The sequence below is a fragment of the Clinocottus analis genome, unplaced genomic scaffold (genome assembly GCF_023055335.1).
Source record: "Clinocottus analis isolate CAN_PGR_092001 unplaced genomic scaffold, fCliAna1.0.p SCAF_3, whole genome shotgun sequence".
NCBI classification, from domain to species: domain Eukaryota; kingdom Metazoa; phylum Chordata; class Actinopteri; order Perciformes; family Cottidae; genus Clinocottus; species Clinocottus analis.
In genome coordinates this window covers 13,934,013-13,949,471 of record NW_027176042.1, presented here as the reverse complement: position 1 = coordinate 13,949,471, position 15,459 = coordinate 13,934,013, and the positions used below count along the sequence as shown (strand labels likewise).

Here is a 15,459-nt window from a genome sequence, read left to right as displayed (position 1 = left end):
GATACTCTAATCATTATGACCAGATCCTGTGTACCTCTAAAACAATTCATTGGCAAAGTGAGTCACTCTAGCGTTATTTTCTCCTCCTATAGTCGGCGCTGGCGCCGCTGGAACAGGTTCTGCCGCAGGAAGTGCCGGTTGGCTGTCAAATCGGTGCCTTTCTATTGGCTGGTCATCATCCTGGTGTTCCTCAACACGCTCACCATATCATCAGAGCATTACAACCAACCAATGTGGCTGACACAAGTGCAGGGTATGAAAACCGTTTGACTCAGTATATTACCCAATTTGCCTGTTGTTTAGTTAATAAGTAACATTTCCTTTTCAACGAAACTGGGTAGACATTTTGACCATGAACCATTGAAAAGGATTTCTTAATATTGCTCTCTCATTTATTAAAATAGAAATGTAAAATTTAATATTAGGGAATATTTTTTACATTTGTATTTATAGAAAGTAAAATGTATGCATTTGTGTGTGTGTGTGTGTGTGTGTGTGTGTGTGTGTGTGTGTGTGTGTGTGTGTGTGTGTTTGCTGCTATTATACTTATTCAGCCTTGGCAAAGTTTAACAGCATATTTTTCCAGATTCAAGAGATTTAAGATATTGTTATTGCTAGGTCGTCCTTGCAGAATTACAATAACTTAAAAACTTAAGGTAAAATATAGAATGAAAATTAAGAATTAAGAATTTTTAAAAAAGTGCTATAGATGCTAAAAGTATAAGAACATATTTAACATAAGGCACAGAAATGTGATAACAGTATTGCACAATGAGTTTTACTGAGGGTATAAAGTGCATTCAGTTCACACAACTCCCGATCTCTGAGTGGTTTTAAACAGCATTTATGACTTTTTGCATAATTTCTTTCTTATTTTTTTAATCCAAAAATATCTCTTTACTCTTTCTCTCTCTTTCTCCATTTCACTGTGTTTCTTCAATGTTCTGGGTTTCAGATGTGGCCAACAAGGTGCTGCTCGCCCTGTTCACATGTGAAATGTTGGTGAAGATGTACAGCCTCGGGCTGCAGGCCTACTTCGTGTCACTGTTCAACCGCTTTGACTGCTTTGTGGTTTGTGGAGGAATCACGGAAACCATTCTGGTCGAGCTGGAAGTCATGTCTCCTCTCGGCATCTCTGTGTTCCGCTGCGTCCGCCTGCTGAGGATCTTTAAGGTCACGCGGTAAGACCGCGGTGCGTTTGTGTGCGCGCGGTGCATATGTGGTGTTCAGGTAATCACTCGTCTCTCCTTCTCTCCACTGCTTCATAGTCACTGGCAGTCTCTAAGCAACCTGGTGGCGTCTCTGCTCAACTCCATGAAGTCCATCGCTTCTCTGCTGCTGCTGCTGTTCCTCTTCATTATCATCTTCTCCCTGCTGGGTATGCAGGTGTTTGGTGGAAAGTTCAACTTTGATGAAACCCAGACCAAGAGGAGCACCTTTGACAACTTCCCCCAAGCCCTTCTCACTGTGTTTCAGGTATTTACCGTTCGGGATATGGATGTACACCACAGTCACTCCCAACTGAACGGAAAACATTCAGCAGATACGATTCAGATAAAAATGTTAAGAGCAATTGTTTCCACAAACAGACATAAGTCATCATGGTAAGAGACTGTGGAAGGCTAAGATAAGAGAACTTGAGCTTACTGCAGATATCAGTTGAACAGAAATGCCAAGCTGGGTTTGATAACATGTTTGTCCACCAAAAAGCATATATATATATATATATATATATATATATATATATATATATATATATATATATATTGGCCAATGTATTGTTTTTGGATCTTTTGGGGCCCCAAATATTGATGCAGAATCACAAATCCAGTATTATATATTGTTGCATTATGTTTGGCTGTAAAGAGAAATAAATGGATTGTTGCATTCCTAGTGCCAAACATGAATATGTAGTTGCGGTCCTGTGTCGGTTACTATATTTAGATTGATTTAGGTCACTCAGGGACCATTCCTGAAGGTGGTGCACTATCTCAGTGTCAACATTAGAAACATACACATGGCCATCTTTCAACAAACACATGCATCTCCTGTATCTCTGCCCACTTCCTCTCAATGAGGACTGGGGGGTTGTAGCAAGTGAAAAAGTGTTGTCACAGTTTATTATCTGTTGGAGTACATGTGAATGACATAAGCTGTCAGGAAGTGAACATGATCCCAAGCTGTTGCTTAGCAATACAGATCTGTTGAATCGTTATTGATGATGTATCTCCCACAATTTGTTTTATTTATAATTGATTTCAGATCCTGACCGGAGAAGATTGGAACGCTGTTATGTACGATGGCATCATGGCGTATGGAGGGCCTTCCTCTTCTGGGATGATTGTGTGCTTTTACTTCATCATCCTCTTCATCTGTGGAAACTGTATCCTCCATCACTAATGCAAACATACTTTAAAGTCTAAAAACAGTGAATATGCAAGTTAAACTGGAACATATGGAAGATATAAAGCCGTTATGAAGTTGTTGTTTTTTCGAGCGAGTCGTCCTTTACTCAACACTTTGCTCAGATATCCTCCTGAATGTCTTCTTGGCTATCGCTGTGGACAACTTGGCAGATGCAGAGTCTCTCAACGCAGACGAAGGAAACAAGAAAGGGTGATACCTGGATCATTTACAACGTCTCTCTGTGGCAAATATGCTTATATATGTGCTCCATATTATATTTCTAACAACATCTATGTTCATTACAGGGACAAAAAGGAGGAGGAAAAAGATGACAAGGTATCCTTAATCTATGAATCACACAGTAGCTTTTCTTTACAGTTTGAGGAGTTATACGTACTTTCTATATGTGTTCGTAAGGAGGACGAAGAGGAAAATGACGACAATGCAGCGACGGAGGAGGATCCAGAAGTCCCATCGGGTCCTCGACCGGTCATCTCTGACCTGGTGAAGAAGGAGAAGATCACTCCTATCCCAGAAGGAAGCGCCTTCTTCATCTTCAGCACCACAAACCCGTAGGAAACCCACTGTGCTCACACACATGAACACGTAGACACCGGTTGTGGCTCAAATCTCACTGATGTCTCTGTGTTTCCTTTGTCCTCCAGGTTTCGTGTGTTTTGCCACAAACTCATCAACCACCACATATTCACCAACCTCATCCTGGTGTTCATCATGCTCAGCTCTGTGTCACTCGCCGCTGAGGATCCGATCCGTAACTTCTCAGCTCGCAATATTGTAAGTCCACAAATCCTCAACAGGACTGTATTTAATGCTTCTAAAAGACAAAGATAAGTAACATTATTGAAATATCACATTTCTGAGTGTAATGTTAGTTTACACAATAGTTGCAAAACGTTGAACCACACTGGTGGTTGTGTACATTTCAGCCCATTTATATTTACATGTAACATGTCACATTACTGCTGACCATTTTCCAAAGCAGGCAGCGTCCAAAAGTATGTTTCAGTAAGTCAGTTTGAAATATTTGATGTGCAAGAAAAGATCAACTTTGTGATATCTGCTCTTAACAACACTATTGTCTTGGGAGGAATTGAAGCATTTTTCACAAAAAGTAAAGCAACAAACAAAGAATGCGTTTGACTTTTTTTGAAAGAGATGTCCTCATCATTCTACCGACGAGAGGCATTTATCGATTGAGGGTCTGTATACTCAGGAGCAACCTTTTTAAGACGTTCACGTGATCTTTTTGACAATGTTGTTTGTCTCTTGAAATTGTTTTAACCACATCCGACCTTTTGAATGAATGCAGTGCAGCTCACAAATCTCAGATGTCAGAGTGTCCTTAAATGCACCACGAAGGAAAACATTTCTGAAATACTTATATTCAATGAACCTTTGTTGCTATCTGGATCTTTGAACTTATGTCACGGTACACTTGGCTGACAATAATGTTAAGTATGCATTTTTTATTGATTAAGCTAAAACAGAGAAAAGCACTGTTATAGTCCAAAATAACTAAACATTCAGCCAGGGGTCCGTGTTTCATTTGCAGTGCATTGCAATAATTATGCTGCACTATGAACACTAATGTTCTGTGGTTATTTCTGACATATTGCACATAAATAGTAGTAAAAGCACCTTGCACTATATGAACTAGTCATTGGATAAGTATTGAATACAATGTTTGATATTACCTCTTAACAAACAACTCTTTTTTTATTCATTTTGTTTACTTATAATGTATGAAGCTGCACAATGAACTGTCGTTGCTTTTTGCAGATACTTGGTTACTTTGACTATGCTTTCACGGCTATCTTTACTGTTGAGATCGTATTGAAGGTAAATGCCATGTGTCCCCTGTTCGTGCTGTGACTAACCACACCCCAATAACACTCCAAACGTCTCGTTGCCTTCCAGGTCCTAGGCTATGCAGATTATGTCTTCACTAGTATGTTTACATTTGAGATCATATTAAAGGTAACCCCTTAAATGACAACGAGAGCCTTGCTGCATTCTCTCCTTGTGTGTCACCTGCCACTCAGTACAACCTGGCTTGTTTGTTTCCTTTCTCTTATTTACTTTTTTCTTCACGGCACCTCTTTTAAAATGCAAAAATATTGGAGTTGCTACTTTGCACACACTTACACAAACACAAGATTTGTTCAAATTACACCAATCAAAGAACTCATGATGGGGGAAGGAAACATCACATCTACATTACATTACATACCCACATGGGTGTCACGTCATTCGGGCAGTCATCGCTGAAATGATTTGATGATGCAGATATGTAAAACATGATGCAACCTTTTGTGTGATGCAACAAATTTTAGTGGGCTGTTCAGACATCAATAAGGCATCGGCTGAAGTTGAGTTTGAGATCATCAGGGAGGTGTTCAAAATCAACTCCAGTCGAAGCTGACTCCATGCCTCTCGCACTGACTGCTCTTCAGATTACCCATAAAAGAGGGGGCAAAACCAACCATGTTCCTGCCGAGCATGGTTCAGTCTGCTTTCCCTGACTGAGTGCATAGAAATGTGGAGTTGCGATTGCAGCCATTTGGTCCATCGCTGTTTTACTTAAAATGCTCCAATGCTCCTAGTTAGCGCTCTCCTCTCTCCGTCTTTCTGCAAGGCTCCACATTTACATGCACTTGGAAAACGAATCCTTTACTTTTATTATTTGAAGAAGAGTTATTTTGGCTGTTTTTTCTTCTCTGCTTGCTCAACTTTTAAAAGTTTTAATTGGGAGCTGCTTCCCCTTATTCTGAACTATTAAAGAACATAATGGAATGTGCTTTAAGATGACGGTCCACATGAATGTGACAGTAAGGCCATTTCTACTTTCCAATCACTATAACTAGTTTGCAGGTAGTAAATATCCCTGACATCATGGCAACAAAATGCATGTTTTATTGCCTCATCCCATAGTAGATTGTGAAATGAATGACTTACTACTACATTCATGTACTTACGGGCTGTGGGGGTGGCGACGGTAGATCTAGTCTCCTGTTTCACCGCTCTGAGCTCGCCACCCTGAATCAGAGTGCTCTAAAAGAGTGTGGACACGTGTGAGTGTGTGCAAGATGGAGAGTGATGTATGTGAGGATATGTTTTTCCTATTTAACATGTTCATACTGTGTACAGTATGTGTGTCTGCGTCCTCTCCAGTGGAACTCTGTGTGTGTGTGTGTGTGTGTGTGTGTGTGTGTGTGTGTGTGTGTGTGTGTGCGCGTGCGTGTGCGTGTCTGTGTTTGTGTGTGTGTGTGTGTGTGTTTTTTAAGTGCTTTGAGTGAGATATGTATTTTTTTTTGTGTGTCATTTGCTCCTTTAACTTCTTCTGTCGTCTCCTCAGATGACAACATATGGAGCCTTTCTCCATAAAGGGGCATTCTGTAGGAATTATTTCAACCTCCTGGACCTGTTGGTGGTGGGAGTTTCCCTTGTTTCCTTTGGTATTCAGTGAGTATAAACAAACACAGACACATTCGCCACCACATTGTAGCTGGGTTTGGCCGATATGGCCAAAACCTTATATCCCAATAATTATAGATCTAGATAACAATATTCATCACGATATAGCCTGTTTTCTGGTAATTAAGTAAATAAATAGTCAGCAAAGGTCAGACCTGCAAATACTGCATCAGTAGTTCCAGGGACTACCACACAGTGCTATATGGCAGATACATGATTTAGTTCCTGGTTCTTCTGGTTAAAAAGTTTAAAAAGTTCCTGAGATTTTCAAATGATTCCTGGGCGTCTGGAAAAGTTCCTGCAGTGAAACTGGAACTCTTGATGTTGCTTTTAAACGGACGCTTCAACCCTTTGCTTTCATTGTTCAGGTCCTCGGCCATCTCTGTGGTGAAGATTCTTAGGGTCCTTCGTGTTCTTCGACCCCTGAGGGCCATCAACCGAGCCAAAGGCCTAAAGGTGAGGGACTCATTCCGCAGCTTGTCCGACACAATAACCACGATCAGTGTTTGGCATAGTGTGTGAACACGTGTGTGTCTCATTGTCTTGCAGCACGTGGTGCAGTGTGTGTTTGTGGCCATCAGGACTATCGGTAACATCATGATCGTCACCACTCTGCTCCAGTTCATGTTCGCCTGCATTGGGGTGCAGCTGTTTAAGGTCATCAGCACTGAGATTGAAAATAAGAAAATTACACATGAAGGCAGAGATCTTGAGTGAATACTATTTAATTATGTATCATTAGAGTGTAAATATTGTGTTTTCCTCCACAGGGAAAGTTCTATCGCTGCACAGATGAAGCCAAGTCCAGCCCAGACGAGTGCAAGTTAGTTGTACTTGTCTTGCTGCTTCAAAGCTAAATTACCTGCAATTATGGTCCTGGTTTCAGTCGTAACCTGTAATTTTCTCATAGGGGCACCTACATCCTGTACAAGGAAGGAGATGTGAACCAGCCAACCATCCACAAACGACTGTGGCATAACAGTGACTTCAACTTTGACAACGTCCTCATGGCTATGATGGCTCTGTTCACTGTGTCCACTTTTGAAGGCTGGCCTTCGTAAGATTCTAAATGTTTAATCCTATTAATGCTCTGAAAATGATATTTCAGTTTTATCAACACCATCTGAAAAAGGGGAAAAAAAGGTTTGGTCTGTGAAGCTGGATCACATGCGCTCTCTTTGTTCTCTTCCCAGTTTACTGTACAAGGCCATCGACTCAAACAGGGAGAACCTGGGTCCCATTTACAACTACCGCGTGGAGATTTCTATCTTCTTCATCATCTACATCATTATCATTGCTTTCTTCATGATGAACATCTTTGTAGGTTTCGTGATCGTCACATTTCAGGAACAAGGAGAGAAAGAGTACAAAAACTGTGAACTCGACAAGAACCAGGTCAGTCAGCAGCTTCACAAAGTGTTTGTTCCTGTGTTTGGTCAAAAACTACAGCGAAATGAAGGAGAACCTAAAATATTCTGATTTTAACTTGTTCCACAGAAAAGCTACAGTAATAGTGGGTCTCTTGACTTTGTAGTAATGTGTGAAAAAAGACTGAGGCACAATTTGAAATATGATTTTTCTGAACAATAAGCTCTAGCTCTGGCAGTTAAGACAACTGACTGATTATGACCATCACATTGTTTGTGGCTCACATGGATACTCTTCGGTTGGATTCAAATAAAGGTATCAAGTGTTATTACCTGAGCATTAAAACAAACTTTGTCCCTGGGTGCAGCGTCAGTGTGTGGAGTACGCTCTGAAGGCACGTCCACTGAGGCGGTACATCCCTAAAAACCCGTACCAGTACAAGTTCTGGTATGTGGTGAACTCCACTGGGTTTGAGTACATCATGTTTGTGCTCATCATGCTCAACACACTCTGCCTGGCTGTGCAGGTAAGAAGTCACACTGTAGTTACAGCGCTGAAACCAACCAGCTCTGTAACAAAAAGTAAATAATATCCGTTTAAAAATAATGGGTTCATACTGAACAGAAATAATACTTACATTAATAATGTAAGTATATTTACAGATTGCAGGTGTTTTGATTGTGCAAATGTGTATTTCGTCTGAAAGTGGAGGTTGAGAAAGGAGTTTTTGTCAGTGAGTGTTCAATAATCATTATGAAATCAAACTGTTTGATAAATAAGTAAATGATTGTTTATATGTGATAACACATCTGCAGTCAATCCTTACAATATATGTGCAATTATGTACCAACATGTTTTTATCAGTATCGATGAACTGCAAGCTTTCTGCCTTCCTTTTCTTTAATGTTTAATTTGGCTCCCTCTAGTGGTGTTATTATAAAAGACACTGTTATAGCTCATCAATGCAACCTGACCAGAGGAGGGAGATACAGAACATGAACTGAAATCAAAGCAGGCAATATCATTTTTTATCCAGATTGTTTAATTTATTTTATATACAACATAATATTTCAGAACATTTAAGGATAGTGTCTCTAAAGGTAGCACTGTTTGCCATTCTCAGCAGACCACTTTCTTGTTTTTTCTTATCTTTCTTTTGTCTCAAATGAATTAAATCACTTTCATGTAAGTGTTCCTCTTCTCTGCCTCTCTGCAGCACTATGGACAGTCAGCGCTCTTTAACTACGTCATGGACATTCTCAACATGGTCTTCACTGCTGTCTTCACTGTGGAAATGGTTCTCAAACTCATCGCTTTCAAACCGAGGGTGAGCCAATGTCTTCACTGACGTCCACTTTCATCTGATTAGCAGCAAAAGAGCAAATAAGCACATTTCCGAAAATGTTGAACTATTGCTTGAATGTTTAAGAATAAGTATGTGTATGTGTATAGTGTATGTCTGACAACTGATGAGTCAGTGAATGTTTTTTTTTTGGGGCAATTTCCCTTCAACTTCCTGGCCAACAGCTCTGTGTTGCGAAGAAGGACAGGATTCTAGTAAGAGACAGAGTGCTGTGGAGTGCTGATCTTTTTGATTAACGTAGCGCTCACTGTTTGTCAAACTCTGGCAGCAGTGTTTCTGCATGTGACATTAGTATCAACATCAATTTGGTACTGATATAGTACTCTGCAGCTTTATTATATCATTCTGCACTATTATCGTAAGCCCTGGAGCTGAAGTAGCAGCAGGGGTTCCTGTATTTTTTATGAATGACCAGAATGAGTCTGTATTACAGTCTGAGACTCAAGACTTTGTATTTGTGCTGATCTTACGTCCAACTTGCACACTACTCGCTCCACCTCGCTCAGGGCTATTTTGGGGATGCCTGGAATGTGTTCGACGCCCTGGTTGTGATTGGCAGCATAGTAGACATTGTTCTCAGTGAGATTGATGTAAGTAAAACTCAGCTACAACAAAGTCCCGCTGATCTCTGACCTCTCTCTGTTGGGGCCACCTCGGCCCACATCGCTGGTTTCCACGGCACTGACTCTGATTTCTGGCTTTTCATCTACTTAATCTTAATACATGATCTCCTTTTTTCTCTCTTTTTGTCCTCCCCTGACCCTGCCATTTCATTAAATCCACTCTCCTGATCATCTGTCTGGTTCTGTCTTCCTTTCATGTTTTTCCTGGTCTTTCTCTTTCATTCCCATCTTTACCCTTACATATAACGCCATGCATTAACAGCACTATTTCGCTGATGCTTGGAACACATTTGATGCCTTAATTGTTGTCGGTAGCGTCGTCGATATTGCTATCACTGAAGTTAATGTAAGTACTACTTTTTTCTTCCTTCCAAGTTGAACTGAAGCCTTGCAGGAAAGCCACCAGGCAGCCTCAGCCTCTGGTGTAGAGGTTTCCAAACGTTTTGTCTTCGGGACCTTGAAAATGACAAGAGTTGGGAGAAGATTAATCAATAAGGGATTTTTACTTCTTCTCTGATTTCTGTCATTGAAAAGATTTCAGAGTATTAAAAGTAAGTAAAACACAAGAAAAGGAAAGGAAAACGAACCTCATGAAGTGTCACAGATCGCATGACGACCCTTCAGACTTTGCTTAGGGATGTCTTGTGGAAACACTTCTCGAGCTTCCACTTTACAATCTGAGCAGCTAAACTATGAGCTTCCATCATCACGATACCGAACATGCTAAAACTTGACATCTGTGATTGTGAAAAGGCATTCATAGTTGGTAAGCGCCATTGGCTTATTCTGTAAAGCTTCAGTTTGACCTTTGTTTATGTCCTGTAGTTGTTAGTCTTACATCTACAGTACAATGAATTAATCCAATAGTCTGTCTTTTTTTCTGCTAAATGTTTTATTGTCAATGTATTGCAGTACTTTGTTGCAGGAATCATGACAAATATCTGATGATTGTTAACTTTTGGACACTGCAGTGAAAATACGGGTCAAAAACTGAAGTCTCTCTCATTTCTCTGTGAAATGAAGCGTGTCTTTGGTTCATAGCAGGATGATTTATAAAATGGTTGTCTAATTCTCACTCTTGTTCATTTTGTTTCCATAGAAACTTGTAGAGGCAAGTATGGCAATGAAGACAATTTGTGTGTGTGTGTGTAACCTGTTGCTTATAACAACTTTATCTTCGGGACCCCATTTATAGTGGATCAAAAACTAAGTTGGTCATTGAATGTTTTATTGACTCAAGCAAAAATAGATTTGTTTTGTATTTTTCTTGAACAATAACACATGGATTTAAGTTTAACTCTAAGCTTATTTCAATATTGATCAAAGTTAAGGCTCGCTAAAACAGTGAATGACTACATCTCCACATTAGCCAACTGCAAAAATACACTGTATGGCTTGGTTCTTCACAAAAAAACCCTAACACAACGACTAAACGTCTGTGATCGACTTCGTTGTATTTGCTCTGAGTTTACAAAAACGGCAAAGATCAGATTTGTAGTCCAAACACTAGGAACGCTAAAGTAAAGGTTCTGGGGATGATTGTGCTTGTCAGAGTTGCAAAGACTCACCGCTCAACCTGCCCCCTCCTCCTCTGAGTGCTCTCACATCTGAGCTGCAGTGCTGTTTCTCTGGAGTTATATTTCATGTTTTCTGTGTTTTCTTAGTTTAAGTCACTAAATGTGTGTCTGCATGAGTGTATCAAAGCACTATCTTTGTTTAAAGCATACAGTGGTGGTGTGTGTAGGTTAACATTGTTGTGCATGTGTGTTTAACATATGTATAGTTTGTACTTTAAGGTGAATATATGAACGTGTGTGTGTGTTGTTAATGTTGGGGACATGATGTTGATTTCACAAGGACTGTCTTGTGAGGAACTTTTCATCCATTATTTACATTTTATTTGTTGTTTGCATCGCATGTGGTTGTTGCTGTTTGTGTGGGACAGCAAACTGAATAGATCAGTTATTGAACTTCTCCATATAATTCATTGTAATAGCTGATCTATAAATAATTTGCATTTTGATTTATTGATGTGTGCTAATTGCTCGCCCTTCCACTCATGAGCTGTGTGATTGTTTATTTCTTGCCTGACTGCTGTGATCTCTCAAGTGCATGCTGGGAAGCGTCCACCATTCACCTCACTCCCTAACATCCTTTCCATGTCCCGCCTCCCACAGATGGCGCTCGGCCATTCGCCCCATTCCCCTCCGGTCAGTTTTGTCCATGGACCTTGTGAAGTTTGCTCTTTTCTCTCTTGCCCCTCGATCTTTACCTCCAGACAGAATGGCCCTGGAGCTCAGAGCTTGGAAATGTCCATCCTACACAGCATTAAAGACAATTTGAGTATAGAATCAGTGGAGCTCAATCTACTTGAAAATCTAAAAAAATGTGATTAGATTTTTAAGAAATGTCAACTTTTACTTTCCTTAAAATTGTGTCGACCACTGCAGCTTAACAGATTTTTGATTTCGTGAATCAATATTATCTCAAACAGATGTCATGGAGGGAAAAGGAAAGAAGCATAAGCTTTTCGCAGCAAGAAAAAATACTAGCTTCATTCACTTCTCAAATTATAGTTAAAGTTTCAGCATCCTTTTACCAAAGGTAAGAATCTGTGAACTAAAAAATAATCAGCAGATGAAAAGACACTGAGTTAGTCCTTATTTTTGTACTTTTACACTGATGCTGGTTTAATGCAGTTGGGTTTGAGGTTCTTTGATGATCTTGTGTTTGTGTCTTTGTGAGTGATTGTCTCTGTGTTTTGTTCTGTCTTCCTGTAGTGAGCTCTTAAAGCTCAGAATGGAGCTCATGTGTAGCGCAGGTGTGTAGCCTCCAGTCAGGTGCATGAACACAGTAACTCTCTTCTCTTTGCACCTCTCTGCATTTCCTCTTCTTCCTGTTCCAGTATGACTCAATCTGTCTGGTTCTACTTCCTGTCACAGTGATGGTCTCTATCTCTGGTTCTTTCCTCCTTCCTTTCTGTCCCTCTCTCTCCTCTGCTCTTCATTCACCTCTTTCTGCACCGGACTGTGAGAGCGCCCTGCTATGGCAGTTTTGTTGCAGCGCACTACTGACTTGCATGAGTTGCTGCATTGCTATGAGTTCACCAATGGCTCCTTATCATCCAAATGTCTTGCGTGTGCGTGCAGTGCTTCCCCAGCAACGTGGCAATGCTGAGCGCATGCTCCATCAACGCTGTGGCCAGGATTACCTAAAGAACCTCCTCAAGCTAATTCTACATTTCTTTTATAATTTCTGCTCATTATGCACCTCATATTGACGGTTTGTGAAGTATTGTGCTGAAGGATTTGAATGAAGCCATATCTGTCTGGAGTATCTCTTTGTTTTCAATGCTGAGCCTCCTGATACGACTATTTTCAGTATTAAGTTAATCTCATTCTTTTGCAAAAAAAAAATCATAGAATGATTATACAGGTTCAATCTAGTCGCCCCCACCACTGTGATTGATTTTATTTTGCACCTAAACTTTCTCTGTGTGTTCAAATGCTCGCTGAATACTGCTGATATCCTGTGATTTGTTCTTAATGACATGAATCGCAAACAATAACGTAATGTATGGGTGTGAGTGAGCGAATGTGTACAGAACAGATTATTGTATCATGCTCAATCTCATTTTGGTCAGGAAGCGTTTTCATCTCAGACACTGAAAAATGCATTACATAAAAAAATGTTACACCATAGAGGAGAGTGAGATTACAGCTGTATTACATGTACTACAATCGTTTGAATGATGGCCATTAATGATGTACGCTACGTATGATTTTCACCTAGTTGAGTCATGGTATCATGCCCCAATCTGATGCCAACTGTGGACATACAGAACAAAACTAATAATTTGCAATGTGTTGAGAAGAAAAATGGCAGACGATGCTCTTAACATGACGTGAATACATAACATTTGTTGTCAGTCAGTTAACTTCTCATTAATGTTGTCTGAAGCTCGGCAAAAACATCTCAGCCATAAACTCCAGTCAATGCCATCATCAGTAGTGACCATTACACCGGGGGAGTGATAAAGTTGTGTGCCAGTTTTACGTGTTACTAACTAGTTAAGTAATTTCATGTTGTTTGTCAGTCTGACATGCCAGTCCCAATAGGAATGTTGAGCTGTAAACCTGTTGTGTGGCAGTCCTTTAAAGTGTTAAGATAATGTGTTTTGTCTGTCTTTATAGTTAATAAGTGTGTATAGACAATGATACATGAATGTCTGTCTTTGTCATAGTGAGACAAGACAGTTTTGTCCCGTCAATAAGAAGAGTAGTGACTCTGTTCTGTTTGCGTCTTGACTGACGTGTGCTGGACGTTGTGTGACACTTTTCCAATGTGATGTTTACGTGTTTGGCCCGATGTGTGAGACCTGCGGGCCCTGTACAAGTCATTAATACAGGTCTTTGATTTTAAAGCCAACGGAGACGCCTCAGGTGGATGAGCAGGGGGTAAGATGCTCCGCACCCCCCCATACCCTTCCAATTCCTATCCCCCTTCAGGGCCATGTTTAGATCTGCATTTCTTTCTGTTTGGTATTATTTCTACTTCATTTATTTTCCTATGGTATGTTCCCATTCTCTATATTTGATTTTACATGTTTCTTGCATCTGTTTTGTTTGTTAATTTGCATTTATCTTAAAAAAAAGAAAAGCTTTTCATTTTCCTAAATGCTTGGAGTTATTTCAAAGGAGAGTGTGTCACTCAAACGTGGCGCTGCGTGTCCTGTTAGGTGGGAGAGGTTTTCGTGCCGCTCCTCACGTTTGTGATGTTGACACTGCTACATGGTCTCTGCCACCCTTCTTGCGTGGGGTAGTGACCTATGGGTGACCCCCGGGATCAGGTCACTCTGCTCTGAACCCCTATGTGAAGCCCCTGGCGACCCATTGGGGTTGGCCCCACTGTGACTCTGCATGCAGTGACTCTGGACTGAGGGGGCCATGCTTGTGCAGATGTGTCCTTTCAAATATGGCAAGGTTTTCTCCAGCATGCTCGCCTCCTTGCTTCCTCCCTTATAGGTCTTTACAGAGACAGGGCTCTTGACAGTCCTTTTGACGCAGACTAACAGAAACATATCGGCTGCAGCTGCTCTGCTTTAAAAAGTTTAATTATGATTTGACCAGAAATTGCCTAAAGTCTAAACGCTTGTACATGCTGCAAAGAATAACTACACAACATGTAGAATATGTTGCCGGCACAGTAGAAAACTGCTCAAATGCAAAACTAGGTTTGCTCTAAATACAAAGTTTTGCCCATACGATGCAGTGCTGCTTTCTCAGCCCATATGTATCTGACACCGGGGTCTCAGTTCTGACCTCTTCATCCCGTAAGGCGCAGCCAGGTGCTCGTTGTCCACTGCATGTGCTGTCGCTGGCCGTTCCTCTGACTCCAGGCTGTTTCCCCCCAGAACACGGAGGACAGTGCTCGCATCTCCATCACCTTCTTTCGTCTGTTTCGAGTCATGCGGTTGGTCAAGCTCCTCAGCAGAGGGGAGGGCATTCGCACTCTGCTTTGGACTTTCATCAAATCATTCCAGGTGAGGTGTCGTACGACCGGCAACTGAGGGAAATAGTTAAATCACACATATTAATCTACTGTTTTTCATCTCTTTTGCCTGAAGGCTCTGCCATATGTTGCTCTTCTGATAGCCATGCTGTTCTTCATCTACGCTGTCATTGGCATGCAGGTTGGTAACGAAATGTGGCAGAATATATATTTCTCTCTGTATGGTTGCAGTTACATTCATATGAGCCATATTTCTGCTTCAGGTGTTTGGGAAGGTTGCCATGGTGGACGGCACTCACATCAACAGAAACAACAACTTCCAGACTTTCCCTCAGGCCGTGCTCCTTCTCTTCAGGTGTGTAGGATTTTGGGGTCATGGGTCATCAGGAAACCAGTTCACCGTGTTTTTACTTTTCTGCTTTACTTAAATAAGTGAATAATTTGTGTCTGTCATGCCTGTCTCTTTCACCAGGTGTGCCACTGGAGAGGCCTGGCAGGAGATTATGTTGGCCTGTATAGCAGGGAAACTGTGTGACCCAGAGTCTGACTACAACCCCGGGGAGGAGATGACGTGTGGCAGTGGATTTGCAATAATTTACTTCATCTCCTTCTACATGCTCTGCGCCTTCTTGGTACACACACACACTTTAAACAGTGTTCGTCTTAATGCAAGTTATTTATTTTATAGCATCG

At 40.9% G+C, this 15,459-nt stretch overlaps 1 protein-coding gene across 11 annotated transcripts in view; it reads left to right on the top strand.

The window, feature by feature from the left end:
* cacna1da (calcium channel, voltage-dependent, L type, alpha 1D subunit, a) overlaps positions 1 to 15,459 on the top strand; it is a 56,077-nt gene that overhangs the window by 29,073 nt on the left and 11,545 nt on the right. For 4 of the 11 annotated variants that reach the window (XM_068593821.1, XM_068593819.1, XM_068593818.1 and 1 more), the window contains 23 exons: positions 93 to 253; positions 956 to 1,181; positions 1,269 to 1,476; positions 2,263 to 2,383; positions 2,529 to 2,616; positions 2,712 to 2,742; positions 2,824 to 2,978; positions 3,072 to 3,201; positions 4,207 to 4,266; positions 5,783 to 5,889; positions 6,270 to 6,357; positions 6,451 to 6,558; positions 6,672 to 6,724; positions 6,812 to 6,958; positions 7,095 to 7,296; positions 7,637 to 7,795; positions 8,486 to 8,596; positions 9,518 to 9,601; positions 13,680 to 13,712; positions 14,669 to 14,797; positions 14,882 to 14,947; positions 15,030 to 15,121; positions 15,239 to 15,398. In XM_068593821.1, the coding sequence (XP_068449922.1) occupies positions 93 to 253; positions 956 to 1,181; positions 1,269 to 1,476; positions 2,263 to 2,383; positions 2,529 to 2,616; positions 2,712 to 2,742; positions 2,824 to 2,978; positions 3,072 to 3,201; positions 4,207 to 4,266; positions 5,783 to 5,889; positions 6,270 to 6,357; positions 6,451 to 6,558; positions 6,672 to 6,724; positions 6,812 to 6,958; positions 7,095 to 7,296; positions 7,637 to 7,795; positions 8,486 to 8,596; positions 9,518 to 9,601; positions 13,680 to 13,712; positions 14,669 to 14,797; positions 14,882 to 14,947; positions 15,030 to 15,121; positions 15,239 to 15,398 (2,719 nt within the window). Of the gene's footprint in view, positions 1 to 92; positions 254 to 955; positions 1,182 to 1,268; positions 1,477 to 2,262; positions 2,384 to 2,528; positions 2,617 to 2,711; positions 2,743 to 2,823; positions 2,979 to 3,071; positions 3,202 to 4,206; positions 4,267 to 4,344; positions 4,405 to 5,782; positions 5,890 to 6,269; positions 6,358 to 6,450; positions 6,559 to 6,671; positions 6,725 to 6,811; positions 6,959 to 7,094; positions 7,297 to 7,636; positions 7,796 to 8,485; positions 8,597 to 9,517; positions 9,602 to 13,679; positions 13,713 to 14,668; positions 14,798 to 14,881; positions 14,948 to 15,029; positions 15,122 to 15,238; positions 15,399 to 15,459 lie in introns of all 11 variants that reach the window. The other 7 variants (XM_068593827.1, XM_068593824.1, XM_068593822.1 and 4 more) reach the window with 4 other exon arrangements.